At 39.7% G+C, this 15,761-nt stretch overlaps 1 protein-coding gene across 3 annotated transcripts in view; it reads left to right on the top strand.

Annotated features, from left to right (window-relative positions):
• AK8 (adenylate kinase 8) overlaps positions 1 to 15,761 on the top strand; it is a 157,292-nt gene that overhangs the window by 25,083 nt on the left and 116,448 nt on the right. For all 3 annotated transcript variants that reach the window (XM_027869681.1, XM_027869680.1, XM_027869682.1), the window contains exon 5: positions 7,107 to 7,175. In XM_027869681.1, coding sequence (XP_027725482.1) covers positions 7,107 to 7,175 — 69 coding nt within the window. The remainder of the gene's footprint in view (positions 1 to 7,106; positions 7,176 to 15,761) is intronic.

The following is a 15,761-nucleotide window of genomic DNA, read 5'->3' on the forward strand; positions in this document are numbered from 1 at the left end:
GGAAGAGAGACAGGAAAGAACACATTTTTAGGGTCAGCACCTGCCAAAGCAGATGATGTGACTGAGGCATGACCTGCAGCTTTCCAGCATCTCTGTTTTCTACTCTCCTTTACTTTTCTGGCAGCATTTATAAACGAAAGAGATAAGGGGTGCTGGAATTCCCCACTATCTTGCCCCAATGTCTATGTATATTTGCAATATTAACTGTTTGTATTCCTACCCTGGGGCATTGGAAAACATCCTTGGGCTTAACATAAATGTAGAAAAAATTTGTCTAATTTTATATACTACAGTGAGCTTTTATGGGAGAAATTGTTTATTTTTATTGTAAAGATGATTTTATTAGGTTCATAAAATTCAACTTAGATGACAGAATTTATAGAGAACTCTCTTGGGTTTAATTATACTAATTATCAACATATTTCAGATCTTATCAAGTACTTTCAAGGGTGCCTTGTTGGGACGATTTGGTTTAGAAACACTGATGGGAGAGAAGATGAAAAGCAAGGCTGTCAGGACTAATCAGATAGTTAAAGGAGTTTCTGAAGGACTGAAATTGGTGAGGTCTTGGTGGTTGACTGTAAGTCTATAGAGTGTAGTCTGCCAGGAAAACAACCATTACTTACAGGGTTTTCCTAAATCCTCTGGATGATTGGGATTCCTTGTGGCTCTTTTTTTAGAAGAAATAAATCTTTTCAATACTCACAAATATGTTATTTTTCTCTTGCTACTTTCAGCCCTTTCAGCCTAGTGTATATGTATATCTGTATGGACTGTAGAACTCCATAAAGGTAGTTACATCATAGACATTAAAACAAAGATAAGGCCTGAATTATAGATTTTCTATCTTATAATGAGAGAGACTCACATTTTACATCACTGTGGGCATGGGAACAAATATGCAATCATGATACATCAAGGAACTGTATAAATGGGAATCATGCCTAGGTAATAGTAACTGTAAACTCAATGTCAGTCAGGTGTTTCATGGCAGCCAGAAGCTAACCCAGTCTTAGGCTCCATTAAAAGAGGTTTATGAGGGAGTGATGGTTTTGCTGTCCTCACAGATCACATCTGAACTGTATTGTGTTCAGTTCTGGGCACTATATTTTAAGGGGAAAATTAGCAACTTGAGGGGCAACCAGAAGAGTGAGAAGACTATGCCGTACAGAGTTGTTAGAAGGACCCAAAAAGATTTAGTTGAGAGAAAAGAAGACTTGGGTTGTGATAGGGAGAAGTGACTCTGAGGATGTTTGTCACCTTATTGATTGATCATTGGGGACTGGATGGCTAGGCAGGTATTGTTTTTTTCTCCTTTACCATTCTATATCTGTCTTCCTTCACAGAGGATGACCTGTAAAGACTGAGTACCACCATTCTTTGAACATGGTTATACAACAGCTATGTCCCCTTGCTAGGATCTTCATGTGTTCTTTTGAGGTCCCATGTGTAAGATGAGGGGATTCAATCAGAAAGCTGAAAAAGAATCCTCTATCAAAGTATTGAGGGCCCGGAATTTGCCTTAGTTAGGCAGGTGTTGATGTGGGGAGTGACCTTGACCCACTTACTGACACATACCACATATTTTAAAATTTACAAAGCCCAGTGGTGCCCTGAGGGTAGATGGCAGATGAAACTGAGGCTCAGAGAGCTCAAGTCATTTGGTGCTGACATCAGGCAATTAGTGAGTGTCAGAGCTGGGACTGGAACCCAGACCAGCAGTGCTTGTCCTACTTTCTGCTTTTTCTCATAACGAGTCATCTCATGTATTCTCCTCCCTTCATAGTAATGGTTCACAAGACTGCCAGAGAGATAAGAACCTGCCTTTTTACGGGGTTGTTCATTGAGCGGGGAAGGGAGACCCTACAACTTTCCTTTGTAATATACCTAAGTGTCTCACAGTATTTTCAGTCAAAAAGTTATGTCAGCAAAAATTTGTTGATAAATATATTCTAAATGCCAAGGGTGCTAGGTGGTACAGTGGATAGAGAGCTGGACCTGGAGTCAGGAAGACCTGACATTTGCTGTGTGACCCTGGGCAAGTCAATTAACCTCTGTTTGCCTCAGTTTCCTCATCTGTAAAATGAAGATAATAATAGCCTCTACTTCCAAAGGTTGTTGTGAGGATCAAATGAAATAATAATTGTAAAGTCTTAGCACAGTACCTGGCACACACTAAGCACTATATAAATATTATCTATTATTATTAGTGCAAGAACTATGCTAGGTACTATGAGAAAGGCTATATATATGAATATGTATAAGTATGTATGTATCATATATGGCATTTATATATGTATGTATGTACAAATAGTATATATATATATATATACTATTTTCTGGTTTTAAATCCATAATCATATATGTATATATATTCATAATCTTCTATATATATGAGATTATATACACATATAAATATATTTGATTCTTCTATCCATAAGGTTATATATATGTGTATATGACTATGTATATATATAAGATTTTGTATGTGTATAAATATATATATATGTACACGTACATTTGTATGTTGTTGTTCAGTTTTTTGTGTCCAACAAACAGCTATACATATGTATGTGTGTGTGTTTATGGATTTAAAGCCAGAAGGGACCTCATAGGCCATCTAGCTCAAACCCTTCATTTTACAGATGAAGAAACTGAGGCCCAGGGAGGTGAAGGTCTTGTCCAAAGTCACGCAGGCTGTAAGCATCAGAAACAGGATTTGAATTTAGGTCTTTTGGCTCCAGAACCACTGCTCTTTCTGCTGTACCATGCTAAGAGCCTAGACATGGTTCCCACCCTTGAGCAACTGATATTCTACTAAATGTGTCTATATCTTGTCTCCCTAACTGCATATAGTAGAATAGACTCCTTGAAGTTAGGGACTCACTAGTTTTTGTCTTTATAATCCTAGTGCCTAACATAGTCTTTTGCATTTAGTAGGTATTTCATGTATATTTTTAAAAACCGCATTGAATATAAGAAGAATTAACAATACCTAACGGTGCATGGTAAGTCCCAAATGTGTAGTTCAAAGGACAGAGAGGGTACTGCGTGCCAGGGTTGTCAGGAATGCTCCAAGGAGGAGTTGGGGCTTGTAGTTATTATATTATATTTCACCTCCTTAACGATAGGGAGCTGCATCTTTTACTTCTTTGTGTTCCCCATAGCTCCTAACATAGGGCCTTGAACATAGGAAGATCTCAGTAAATATTTACTGAATGAATGACTTGAGCTGAACATCAGCTTTCTTGTCTATCAAATGAGGGAGTTAGATTAGATGATCTCTAAGGTACCTTTCAGCTCTAAATCTTATGATAACCTGAGTCTTGAAGAATGGGGAGGAATCAAACAGACAGAGGGCATGAGGGAATTCATTCCTGGAGAACAACATAAAGGGAGAGGCGTGGAGGCAGCTCTGAATAACTCACCAAAATCCTTCCCCTCTATTTGTTTAAAAAAAAAGAGGGAGAGAAGAAAAGAAAAAGAAACCTAAGTTTGAAGAAGTTCGTAAATGCAGATCAAGGGTACAATGCCTATGGAGAACTAATCAATTGATAAACATTTATAAAGCACTTGCTATGTGCCAGGTGAGGCAGCTAGGTGCCTCAATGGATAGAGTGCTGGGCCTAGCTAGAGTCAGGAAGACCTGAATTCAAAGCCAACCTCAGAAATTACTAGCTGTGTGACCCTGGGCAAGTCACTTAACCTCTATTTGCCTGGAGAAGGAAATGGCAAATCACTTCAATAGCTTTGCCAGGAAAACCCCATGGACAGATATGATCCACAGGGTCACAAAGGGCTGGGCACGATGGAACAACAGCTACAATGTGTCAGGCACTGTGGGAAGAGCTGAGGATACAAAAGGAGGCAAAATCCCTGCCTCCAGGAGCTCACAGACTTATCACCTATACTGGTGCTTTTTAATCACAGTAAGAGGGGAAAGAATGAGTTAACAGTGATTTTGGTGATTATGAGGCATGATCCCACCAGGACATTGCTGTTTCCAACATTTGGACACCTGGAACAAGAAGTGAGAGATTTCTAAATTTAGAGAAATCCAACAGATTTGCTCTTTAAAAGGGATGAAATAGTCTCAGTGCATTGCAGTTTTTTGTGAGAAAAAGCAGACGGACCAGTGGGTTTGCACGCTGGCTATAGTCAGAGCATCCTGAGCAGCAGAAAACCTGGCACTGAGTTGGGGTGCTTGGGGACAGCAGTTAACTGGCTTGACTGGGGCTTCCTGCCAATGTGTGCCCCCCTCACTCCCTTCAGGGCTGGTGGGGCAGGATCTTCCTGCAAACTCTGAAAGGAGCTAGTCTCATTTCTGTTCAGCTTGCTTTGGCAGGGTTTGGAAGAGTGGACCCCCTGGAAACTGCTAGCCCCTGTTGACATGACACATCAAAGAGCTAAGCAAGACACTAGCAGTTTCAGGGAGCAGCATGACGCACCTTTGGAAGGCGACAGACTCAAAGACACAGCCCCATGCTCCAGCAGCGCAAGGCTGCGGGAGGCTTTGACGTACCACACTGTGGAACCTGTCGTCTTTCAAACCCCAGGTTTCTTTGACTTACTCCAAGCCTCTCCCCCACCCCCACTCTCACCTCTTGAATGCTATCTCCAGGGTAGCTGTTGTCAGGGGAGGGGAGAGTTGGAGAAAATCAAGTCAGAGCAAAAACCCAGCCTTGCTCTGGGAGTTGGGGCCCTCGGCAGTTTAACTTTTTCGAAATCACAGTTCATCTTTCTTTCCATTCCTTAGTCTCTGACCTGGGCACCTACCTCCTGGACTTGGCTCTTTGGGAGGGGAGGACTTGAGGACCTGGCAGGAGCAAGATGGACCAAAAGAGGAGCCACTTTGAATGGAGAGAGTCCTTCCAGAAGCCCTCCTGTTTTCTCCTGCCCCTCCCCACAAAGTAGCTTAGGCAAAAAGCTCCTGCTAGAAAGGAGACCCATTGGGCTTCCTTTGCTAGGTCCCACCTAGCCCTGATGGTGAGCTGAGATTTGAGCAGCTACCTACTTCTGAACCCTAAATAAAGTTCATCTGTGTGGAGTTACAGGTTTTCAAACAATTTGCCTTTTTTCCCTACTTCACCCCCTCCCCGAATCACGTTTAGTTTTCCTCTCTCTATTCCATTGCATTCCAAACCGCATTAGGGATGTAAAGGCTGGGAGAAAAAGAAATTTAGAAAAAATAAAAAATCAGAAGAAAAAGCCCACACTTGAGGCATGGCGGGGAAGTTTTCCTCTTCAAAATCATAAAAAAATGAAAAAAAAAATTGTCTTCCCAATCCCCTCCCACCAAGCCTTTGCTTCTCTAAATGAAATACAAATTTTATAAATGAACCAAATTATTCATAACATATCTTCATTTTTTAAAATTTCTTTTTTGGCAAAGCAATTGGGGTTAAGCGATGCCCAGAGTCACACAGCTAGTGATTGTTATGTGTCTGAGGCTGGATTTGAACTCAGGTCTTCCTGACTCCAGGGCTGGTGCTCTATCCACTGCGCCACCTAGCTGCCCCACAATATATCTTTATGTTACTAAACTAATAAAGTATATACATTTCAGTTTCCTTTTAAAAAAACAATTTTTTATTTTGTTTCTTTCACTTCAAAATTTCTGGAAATTTTCTATCTTTTGCCCATACTTCTTATTCCATCCAGACAAACTTTATGGACAATGCATTCAGCTCACTTCCTCTTCAATTACCTCCCTTAAGTCTCAGCTCCCTGAAGATCCACATTCTCTAGATTCTCAGGACTTATTTCTGTGAGTCCTCTCGAGGTTCCTTCTAGACTGTACACTGTACTAACTATACGCAAGTTTCTGGCAATGTCTGTAGTGTGGGTGCTCAGTTGTCCTGTTTGGGAGCATTGTGATAGAGCAGATCCCACATTTTCATTGTGTATCTGAATTTTCTCCAGTGTTTAAAAAAGATTGCCCCCACTCTAACTGTAGTGCCTCCTTCTCAAGTGAGCCATGCATAAATGTAGATTTTAATAAATATGTACACTGATGAAATGCTGAGACATCTTCAGCTTGGACAGACTTTGATAAATATATGAATAAAGCCCATTCCAAATGATCAACAGGAGATTCAGAAAAGGTTGTGCTGGATTAGAAACAAAGCATTCTACTCCAAAGTACATTTCTCACTTCCCACAGAATTCACATCATTATGGTGTTATGAGTGTTAAGGGAAAGGAGTTACACACACTAATAGAAAGCCCCATAGAAAAGGGCTTTGCACTTCCCTTAGATCAGGACTGGTACCAACTCAACTATGGGTGTGAGTGCAGGTGTAAGGACTACAGGGATTCTTTTTCACCAATTTAGTGCAATTACTGAGGGAAACTGGATATCTCTGGTCGGGAAAACTCCTAGGACTCTAGATTTCCAGGGAGATGTAGTAAAATAGACATTAGAAACTTCATTGAAATCTATTTTCTCTCACTGAGCTCCTCCACCATTCATCCTAGATCATGGCAGCCCTTTGAAGAGTGGCTTATTCAGTGAGTGAAGAAGTTTTTTAGACTGAGAAACTGACTCAGTCTTCTAAGTGTCTTTAGAGTATAAATGGATGTTGAGCTAAGCTGGTGTCTCTGGCCCCTCCACCACTGTGGATGGACCAGAACTGGACTTGGAGGCTGACACAGGGCCTTCTTTACTGACATATTTCCATCCCCTAGTTGATGATAATAACAATAGTTATGTCATATATGTGGCACTTGATAATTTTCATAGTGTTTTCACATACTTTATTGCAATTTGATGTGCTATTGAATTCATATTAATCTGGAAACCAGTGTACATGAGGGATATCAATCAGTTTCAGGAGACAGAGAGAGAAGTTAGAACAAAGAGATAGTCAGAGGGAATGTGTTTCCAGTTTCTTTTTCTTTCTTTTTTTTAAATTACCTGAGTTTATTTGTCACTCCTAAAGCTGTCTGAATTGTATAATACTGATTTGGGATTTGAGAAACTTTAATTTCCAAAGTATATTACTTTAACTAGTGCTCTTGCTTATTAAAATTTCTTTTTGCCTTCCCTGCAAATATTCAGTCCTTCTTCTTTTTCTTCTTCTTTTTTTGTACCTTGCTTTCTTTAGGCAATTCCTGATTCAATGCTGATGGAATTGCTCGAGGAACGTCTGGCAAATGATGAGTGTGTCTCAAAGGTAAGAACCATTCCTTAGAGAACAACAAGATAATCTGGGAGTAGCATTAGTTCACCTGATGGGAGTAGAGGAGGGAATCAGCTCGGGGTCTTTGGATCTGATGGCGTTTTTCAACAACAACCTGGAGAGTATGGGGTATTATAAGCAGCATAAAGAGAAGGACAAGTGTGTGTATATGCTAATCTTCTAAGGTAGAGATGATCAAACGCAGAACATGGAGGACTTTGCTGATGGCCTGTGGCAGGCCCAGAAAGATGATGGGCAAATCAGATAAACACAAACCATATACAAACCAAACAGTTGGATTTGGATTTCACCTTTGATAAAGAAGAAAAAAGAAGTTAGTTTTGGCATTTTTCTTTTCTTGTTTCTTTACAGAGACCTACATGACTTTAGAAATGATTGGATTTTTTACATTGTGGTAGTGACTTGTCTCTGGGTCATTTAATCCTTGTTTCCCTTTTCCCCTCTCCATAAGGTATTCTGTTTTGGAAACAAAAACTAAACAGAGCTCAGATTACTATAATTCAAATAAGCTGTATAAATTTTACTCCTATGTATCATGGCTAACAACTGATTTGATCCTTTTTAACAAGAAGCCTTAGGTTCTGGGAGTTGCAGGGGCCAAACTACTGCTCTCAGAGGGAGCCCAGCTCTGCCTCTCCCAGCTATTCTACATCTCTGCCTTTTTCTGGGTAACCATGCCAATGTGTCAATCAATCTATGACTATTAAGTACCTATAATGTACCAGGCACTGTGTCAATATTTCTCTGTGCCGTAGTCACTTGACTTTGGCATAATGGAATTTTCTTCCACAGAAAGAGACAGAGCATGTTCTTCTGTATACAGTATTTTACTCTTGGCGTAGGAACAATAAAAACAATAAATAACATGTAATAAAACACCTATGATGTGGCTACTTCTGCAGATGCAGAGGGTACATAGGCTTTTCTGAACCCATGAAAGGTACAGTTCAATTTGCTTAGCCCCCAGTGGCTGGTCTTCCTTGGAGTTGGTAAAGGAGCATAGAGTTGCCATCTACTTTTTTTTTCATGCCATCCAATAGGGCTGGCCATTAGGTGAAGACTAAGAAATTGGGCTCCCAGGACTTAGCCTGTTTTCCTCAGAGCAACAAGGGTACATGGGCTTGGGACTGGGTATAAATGGAAGCTCAGTGTCCTGTCACTGGAAGTGATGTCTGATGGTTTCTTTTCTTTTCTTTTTTTTTATTATTTTTATTAATTTATTTTGATTCATCAATAATCACTTACATATGCTTTTGAGTTTAAAATTTTTCTCCCCCTTCCTCTCCACCACCCTCCCCAAGATGGCACACAATCTGATATAGGCTATACATTTACATTCATATTAAACATATTTTCACATTAGTGATGTTGTAAGTAAAAATTAAAACCAATAGGAGGAACTGATGGTTTCTTTTCACAACTAGGTCATGATTCAAGTTGTCAAGGTACAGACAGATAAGACCAGTGTTGGAGTGGACAGAAACTCTGTGAGCTCTACTTGCCTGCTATATTAACTTCTGTGTCCTTCTCTGTCTCTGACTTCAAACTGTTCAATTCAAGTTTCTGATGGCTGAGAAATATGACTTTCTAAGTCTCTAAGTCTGTGGTCTCCCTGCTAACACTATCACTTTCTTAATCCTCGTAAGGCATTAGAAGCCAAGTTTTTCCCACTGTAAGAGGAGGAACCAACAAGTAAGAGAGGCTCTGTACAAGGCAGAATCTGATCTTTATGATCTCTTGCTCTGTATAGTTGTGTCAGGGCTGGGGAGTATACTTATGACTCAGTAATAGCTCCACTTCTCTGCATAGTCATTTCTTATGTCATCATTCCATTTTGGACACTATAGGTAGCATAAATATAGATATTGGTCTGTGGATGGAATTTTCTAATTTGCCATAGGATAAGAATATACATGTTGGAATATGAGTTAAAGAAAAGACATTTCTTTTTAAGTCAGTGTTTTATGATATGCCAAAGTCAATGAAAAATAGCTTGATCAGCAGTTTGGAAAACAACAATCACTTATTCAATGAGTAATTACTAAGTCCCTACTATGTGCCAGGTACTATTTGAAGCCATTGGGACACAAACTCAGAAATGAAACAATCCCTGCCCTTAAGGGGCTTACATTGTAATGTCAGTTATTTATAGTTTACAAAGCCTTTTAAGGTACATTATTTCATTTGTCTGCGAGAAACTCAGTCTCAGATGTACGTGCTTGTGGAATAGAAACCGCAACATGGAACCTGGGCTGATGAGCTTGGAAGATCACAGTATTAACTAAGCAGGATTTTGCTAGTTATTGTCCAAAATACCTCCCTACAACTCCAAGCTTCCTCCTGGGGCAAATATGTTGATTTCCAGATGCTGTACTGAGCTATGGTATCACATTGACTGGCTTTTTCCATTCAAATTGTCTGTCATCCACCAACCATCTATTTAAAAAATTATATTTTATTTTTTTTCAATCAGCAAAAATCTGCCTTCTAACCCTCCCATCCCATTCCTCATCATCTCTTGACACATAAAGAAAAACAAACTCCCTTAGAAACATGGATAGTCAATCAAAGCAAATTTCCAAATTGGCCATATCCAATTTTTTTTTTTGGAGTCATTCTGTACTCTGAATACTTTCATTTCTCCATTAGGAGGTGGGTAGCATCTTTCATTATTAGTCTTTTGGAATTGTGATTGGTCTTTACATTGATAAGAGTTCCTAATTCTTTCAAATTTGTTTTCCTTTACCATATTGCTGTGATTGTATGAACTGTTTTCTTGTTTCTCAGATCATACAAGTCTTCCCAGGTTTTTCTGAAGCCATTTTCTTTTTATTTCTTACAATACAATAGTATTCCATCACATTTATATACCATAACTTATTTATCCATTCCCCAATTTATAAATACTCCCTCAGATTCCCATTCTTTGCCACCTCAGAAGAGCTGTAAATATTTTTATACATCCTTGGAGTTTGTTTTGCTTAGGACTAACCTCTCCTTAATCTATCCTCTATCTAATTCCTATTCTCCCTTTCTCTTCTTTCCCTCCTATTTCCTTGTTGGATGAAATGCATTTCTGTGCAACTCTGAGTGTGTGTGTGTGTGTGTATGTGTGTGTGTGTGTGTGTGTAGTGTAGTATGTTCTTCCCTCCTTGACCAGTTTAGAGGAGAGTGAGATGCAAGTGTCAGCCACTCTCCCTCACCCCCTCCTCCTTGGGTGAATAGATGTCTACTTGCATACCCTGATTTTGTGAGATAATTTTCTCTTTCCCTTCCCTCTCCCACCCTCCAGTGTATTCCTCTTCCCCTCTCTATTCTTCTCTCAAGATCATCAAGACATAACAAAACTACTCTTAGTTCTTGTCTAATTAGACTCTCTCTATGAACCCTGACTATGATAATGTTCATAGGGAACAAATGTATCTATCATCTCCCTATATTAGAATGTAAGCACTTTATCCTTATTTAGTTAATTTTCAGTTCATTCATGTTTATCATTTTATGTTTCTCTTAACTCTTGTGTTTGAACTTCAGAGCTTCAAAAACAGCTCTATTCTTTTCATCAGGCATGTTTGGAAGTGCTTTGTTTCATTAAAAGGCCACTTTTCCCTCTGTAGCATTGTACTTAGTTTTGCTGGGTATGTTATTCTTGGCTATAAGTCCAATTTTTCTTTTTTTGCCTTCTTCAATATTACATTCTGAGTTCTTCACTCCTTTATAGTAGTGATTGCTAATCATGTATGATCCTGACTGTGGCTTTTCAGTACCTGAATTCTTTCTGGCTACTTGAAGCATTTTTTTCCCTTTGACCTGGCTATGATATTCCTGGGAGTTTTCACTTCAGGGTTTCTTCTAGAAGGTGACCAGTGGATTGTTTCTAGGTCCACTTTGCCCTCTGGTTCTCCAAGTCCTGGGAAATTTTCTTTTAAGATTTCTTGAAATGGAGTATCTAGGCTTTTTTGTTTTGTTTTGTTTTGGTCAGGGAGTTTGGATAGTCCAGTGATTCTTAAATTTTTTATCCTCTGTTTTCCGGTTCAGTTTTGTTTTGTTTTTGCTATGAGATACCTTTCATTTTCTTCTGTTGTTTTTTTTTTTAGCCTTTCGACTTTGTTTTAATATTTCTTGTCTCATGGAGTCATTGGCTTCTACTTGATCCATCCTAATTTTCAGGGAGTTTATTGCTTGGGTAAGATTTTGTACATTTTATGTTAATTCTCTTTCTAATTCTTTCTTCCAGATCTCTCATTTCTTTTCTATTTTTCCTTTAAGTGCTCTCTTTTTGTTTATAAAAAACAGTGCAACTTTAAAAAAAATTCTTGCTTCATATTTTCTAAGAATTCTGATTGAGTTTGTGTCCAAGCTATATTTTCCTCTGAGGCATTGCTTGTAGATGTTTTGGAGTCATTCTCCACCTTCCCAGTTTATATCTTGAGCATCCCTGCCATCAAAATAGCTTATTATGGTAGGGTTCTTTTTTGTTTGTTTGCCCATTCTTCCAACCTATTTCCTAACTTTGGACTTGATGTTAGGACCGGGCTCTGACACATTTTTAGAGGAAAGGCTGGCCTATTCCTTTCAGTGCTCTCAGAATGGTCTGATCCAGAGCAAAGTTGATTGCTTGCCCCCTAGTCTGAACTCTGTAATTCCCTGACTTGGGTTTCAGTTAGAGCAATAGTAGACTGCTACTGTACTCAGTCCCTATTAGCCAGCTGAGTAATTCTGCTGGTTTAGAGTGAGAAAACTACGGGTTTCCCTTTCATCTGGGATTCCTGTCCTAGTTATTCCTCTGTTGGCTATGCTAGATGCTATAACTGAGATCCTTTTCTGTTCCTGGGGTCTCAGGCAAACTCCTGCTGCTTGCTTCTGAATTTCCTCCTATCTTGGTATACTGCCCACTCTCAACTTAGGCTCCCCTTCTTAGTCCAACCTGGTTCTGTGAGCCAGAACTGGGTAGTAGGCAATGAAACTGAAGTTGGTATCTGTCCCCATTGAAGTGCCCTGGTATGGGTCTGGGGGTGACCTCCTGCTCTTGTGCCTCTACCTGACTTCTGGAGTGCTCCTGCCCTGACTCAGTTCCCAGTGTCAGCAGTCATCTCTTTTCTGTCTCCTTCTGCTGACCTGGGCTGGACAAAGGATTCACTGTGACTTTTTGATGTGTTTAAAGGAGTTGTGGAGGGGAGCTTAGCTACATTGTTTCTGCTATTCTGCCATCTTGGCTCGGCCCTGATCACCACCCCTCTTCTGATATGCCTATTGGACATCTAAAACTGGATGTCCCATTTCAAATTCAGCGTGTCCAAAACAGAACATATTATCTTCCCCTCAAACCCACTCCTCTTCCAAATTTCCATATTTCTATTAAGAGCACCACTTCTAATCACTCATGCTCCAACCTGGGAATAATCCTTGACTTCCCAGTTTCTCTCTCCCCAAGTTTGGTCTGTTGCCAAGTCTTGTTCATTCCTACTTCCTTACATCTGTTGCATCTATTTCTTTCTCTCCTCCCCACTCATGTGGCCACTCCCTTAGTTCAGAAAGACCATAGTCCACTAATTGGTCTCCCAGTTTCAAGTCTCTCCTTTTTCCATTCTATTGCTAATAAGCTATTAGCTTTCTAATTTCTAATTTCTATTAGACTTTCTAACATCTCCAGGACCAACTATAAACTCTGCTTTTTGACTTTTTTTCCCCCAACTTTTTGACTTCTAAAACCCTTCCCAAACTGGATCGCTAGCTTACTTTTCTGGGTTTCTTATTCATTATTTACCTACATACACTCTTATGTTCCAGACGAATAGCTCTTGCTGTTCCTTATACATGTAACATTCTATTTCCCATCTCCATGTTTTTGCATAGGCTGTCCCCCATACCTAGAATGTGCTCCCTCCTCACCTGTACCTCTTGGAATCCCTAGATTCCTTCAAAGCTCACATCAAATGCCACTACCTACATGAAGTCTTTCCTGATTCCCTCTGCTACTAATGCCTCTCCCTTGCATTTACTCCGATATATGTATTTTGTATATACTTATGTATACATGTTGTTACATCTAAAAAAATGTAAATTTCTTGAAGGGAGGCACTGTTTTGGTTTTTCTCTTTGTATCTCCTACCACCTGTCACAGTGCCTTACACATAGTGGGTGCTTAATAATGCTTGTTGATTGATTCCCAGGGTATAGAGCACAGGTCTTGGGCAGTGTTGTAATGGGTGTTACTTGAAGGAGTAGAGCTCAATACTGGGGAGGTACTAGGAGGGACTAGGAGGGCAGATGAGCATAATGTTGGGGAAACAGTTTTGAAAAGACTGACTATTAAGACAGCAGCTTATGATGAGTCACTTGACACATATACTGAGGCTAAGGAGGGGATTCATCCCGTAGTGCTCACAGAGTCATCTTCACAATGACCTTCATGATGTTTCAGTGAAGTAGATAAATGAAGTATTATTATCCCCACTTTACAGATGAAGAAACTGAGGCTCAGGAAAGTTAAGTGATTTGACCAAATTTATGCAGATAAAGAGAAGCAAAGTTCAGGGCATATAACTGGGTCTTCTGTGTCAGAAGTAACAGAACTTAGGTTACAAAATTGTCGAAAGAAAGGCTAAGGCAAAAAAAAAAAATCCCAGAAAAGGCTAAATTTTCTTTTAACCCAAACTCCCCCCTGTGAATTCTGGCCTCCCAAAGTGGTTTACCTTCTCAACTGAAAATATCATACATGATCACTCTGCTCAAAAGACCTTAGATCTTCTTTTCTTATAATGTACTAATCTCATTTTTGTGTCTTAAGAGGAGGTCTTTCTCTTTCATTGCAGAGAATGGAAATAACAACTTTCCTTGGAATAAAAAGGGTGGAGAAAAGTCTTATTGACTGGAAATGGCCTGCAGTTTCCTTTACAAAATGCTGTATGCCTTAATCCATAATTTATTTTGAATTTTCCAAGTAGAATTGGACTTTTGCATTGCAAATCACTATGCTTGAATTATCTGGGTCTGCCTCATGTCTCTCAGTGCCCTTTAAAGCTGAGTTACTTTTTATTTTTTCATCAGCAATAGTGATGTGTCCCATTAGGCCAAATATCTAGTGGTGTTTACTTCGTTTGCCTAAATGTGCTAGATTCATTCAGGGCTGGAACTCATCAATATATATGCAGGCTGAATTTAAGAAGCTCAGCTATATGCAATCTTGCACATCAATTCTATTAAATTCAGCAAATACAGAGCAAGGCCAGGTACTGTGGTGAGCACCGGGGACACAGACAAAAAACTCAGCAATCCTTGCCCTCAGGAGGGATCTATTCTCCTAGATGTTAGCACTCTCGTGATGGCATTGGTCTTCTTTGTAAACAAAGTTGGTAAGAAGGAAACAAGGGGAAGAAGGGACAGAACTTTTTGGACCTAGAAGAGAAAGGGGGCTGAAGCTCCTGATGAGAGGTGAGTCTCATGACTCCAGCCTCATTAAGTCCCCAACCCTCAGACATATCTGTCTCTACATGCTCAGGGTGCCATATTCTACTGGTAATGTCTCTTGTTTTCATACATTTACATCAATTCACTCAATTGCTAAACATTTATTAAGTGCCTGCTTTGTACCAGACACTGTGTTAAGCACTAGTGATACAAAAAGAAGCAAAAATAGTCCTTTCCCTCAAGGACTTTACAATCTAATGGGGGAGACAACATGCAAACATGTATAATCAAAGCAAACTATTTATAGGATAAATAGGAAATAATTAATAGAGGGAAGGTACTAGAATTGAGAGGGGTTGGGAGCAGACACACGAAGTACTTAATATCAAATAGTGAATACATACATCAGTCTTGGTGATGGAATCCTCCCCAGCTCCAATATTCTAACTTCCTCATAGGCCCCACTGAACAGTTGGCCCACTGCCCCTACCTAACCAATGCCCCCACCCAATATCCTAACTTCCTCATATATGCCTTACTGATCACTAGAACAACAGCTGAGTTTTGGGATATGGTACTACTAGTACTAGTACTTAATAAAAGGATTTGTTTTGTAAAACTTGGACTCAAAAGGAGTCAAAAGGCCACATCCAAGGACCTAGAAGGCTACAGGTGCCCCACCCCTGGATAGCCTCTTTCCTGGATGATTTGTAGAATCAGCATCCAATCTGTTCTTGGTTCTCTATGCAAACAACTGTAAGCTGTTACAAGGGTACAGCTAGGATGTTGATGGGAAGATGAGAAGTCTTCCAGACAAGTGGTGTCAAACTTAAACTAAACCATATATAAGGATTCCTAGGGACTGAATATTGACTTGGAAAACTACATATTAACCTGGTCTATATTCTATGTCTATGTCTATTGTTCTATTGTATTTTTATTTATTTCGTTAAATATTTCCCAATTACATTTTAATCGATTTACGTAGCACTTGAGAGAGTTTCCTATTGCAAGCCACATCTCTGCTGCAGATCATCAAAGTTCACTAGGTCCTCCTCTGGTCAGTGGGGGAGAAGAAAAGGAGACTAAGGCCAAAGCCAAGGCATTCTCCACCCTCCACCCCCCAAGCAGTTCTTCCTAAGAGGGCTT

The sequence above is a fragment of the Vombatus ursinus genome, unplaced genomic scaffold (genome assembly GCF_900497805.2).
Source record: "Vombatus ursinus unplaced genomic scaffold, bare-nosed wombat genome assembly UNPS02014793.1, whole genome shotgun sequence".
NCBI lineage: Eukaryota > Metazoa > Chordata > Mammalia > Diprotodontia > Vombatidae > Vombatus > Vombatus ursinus.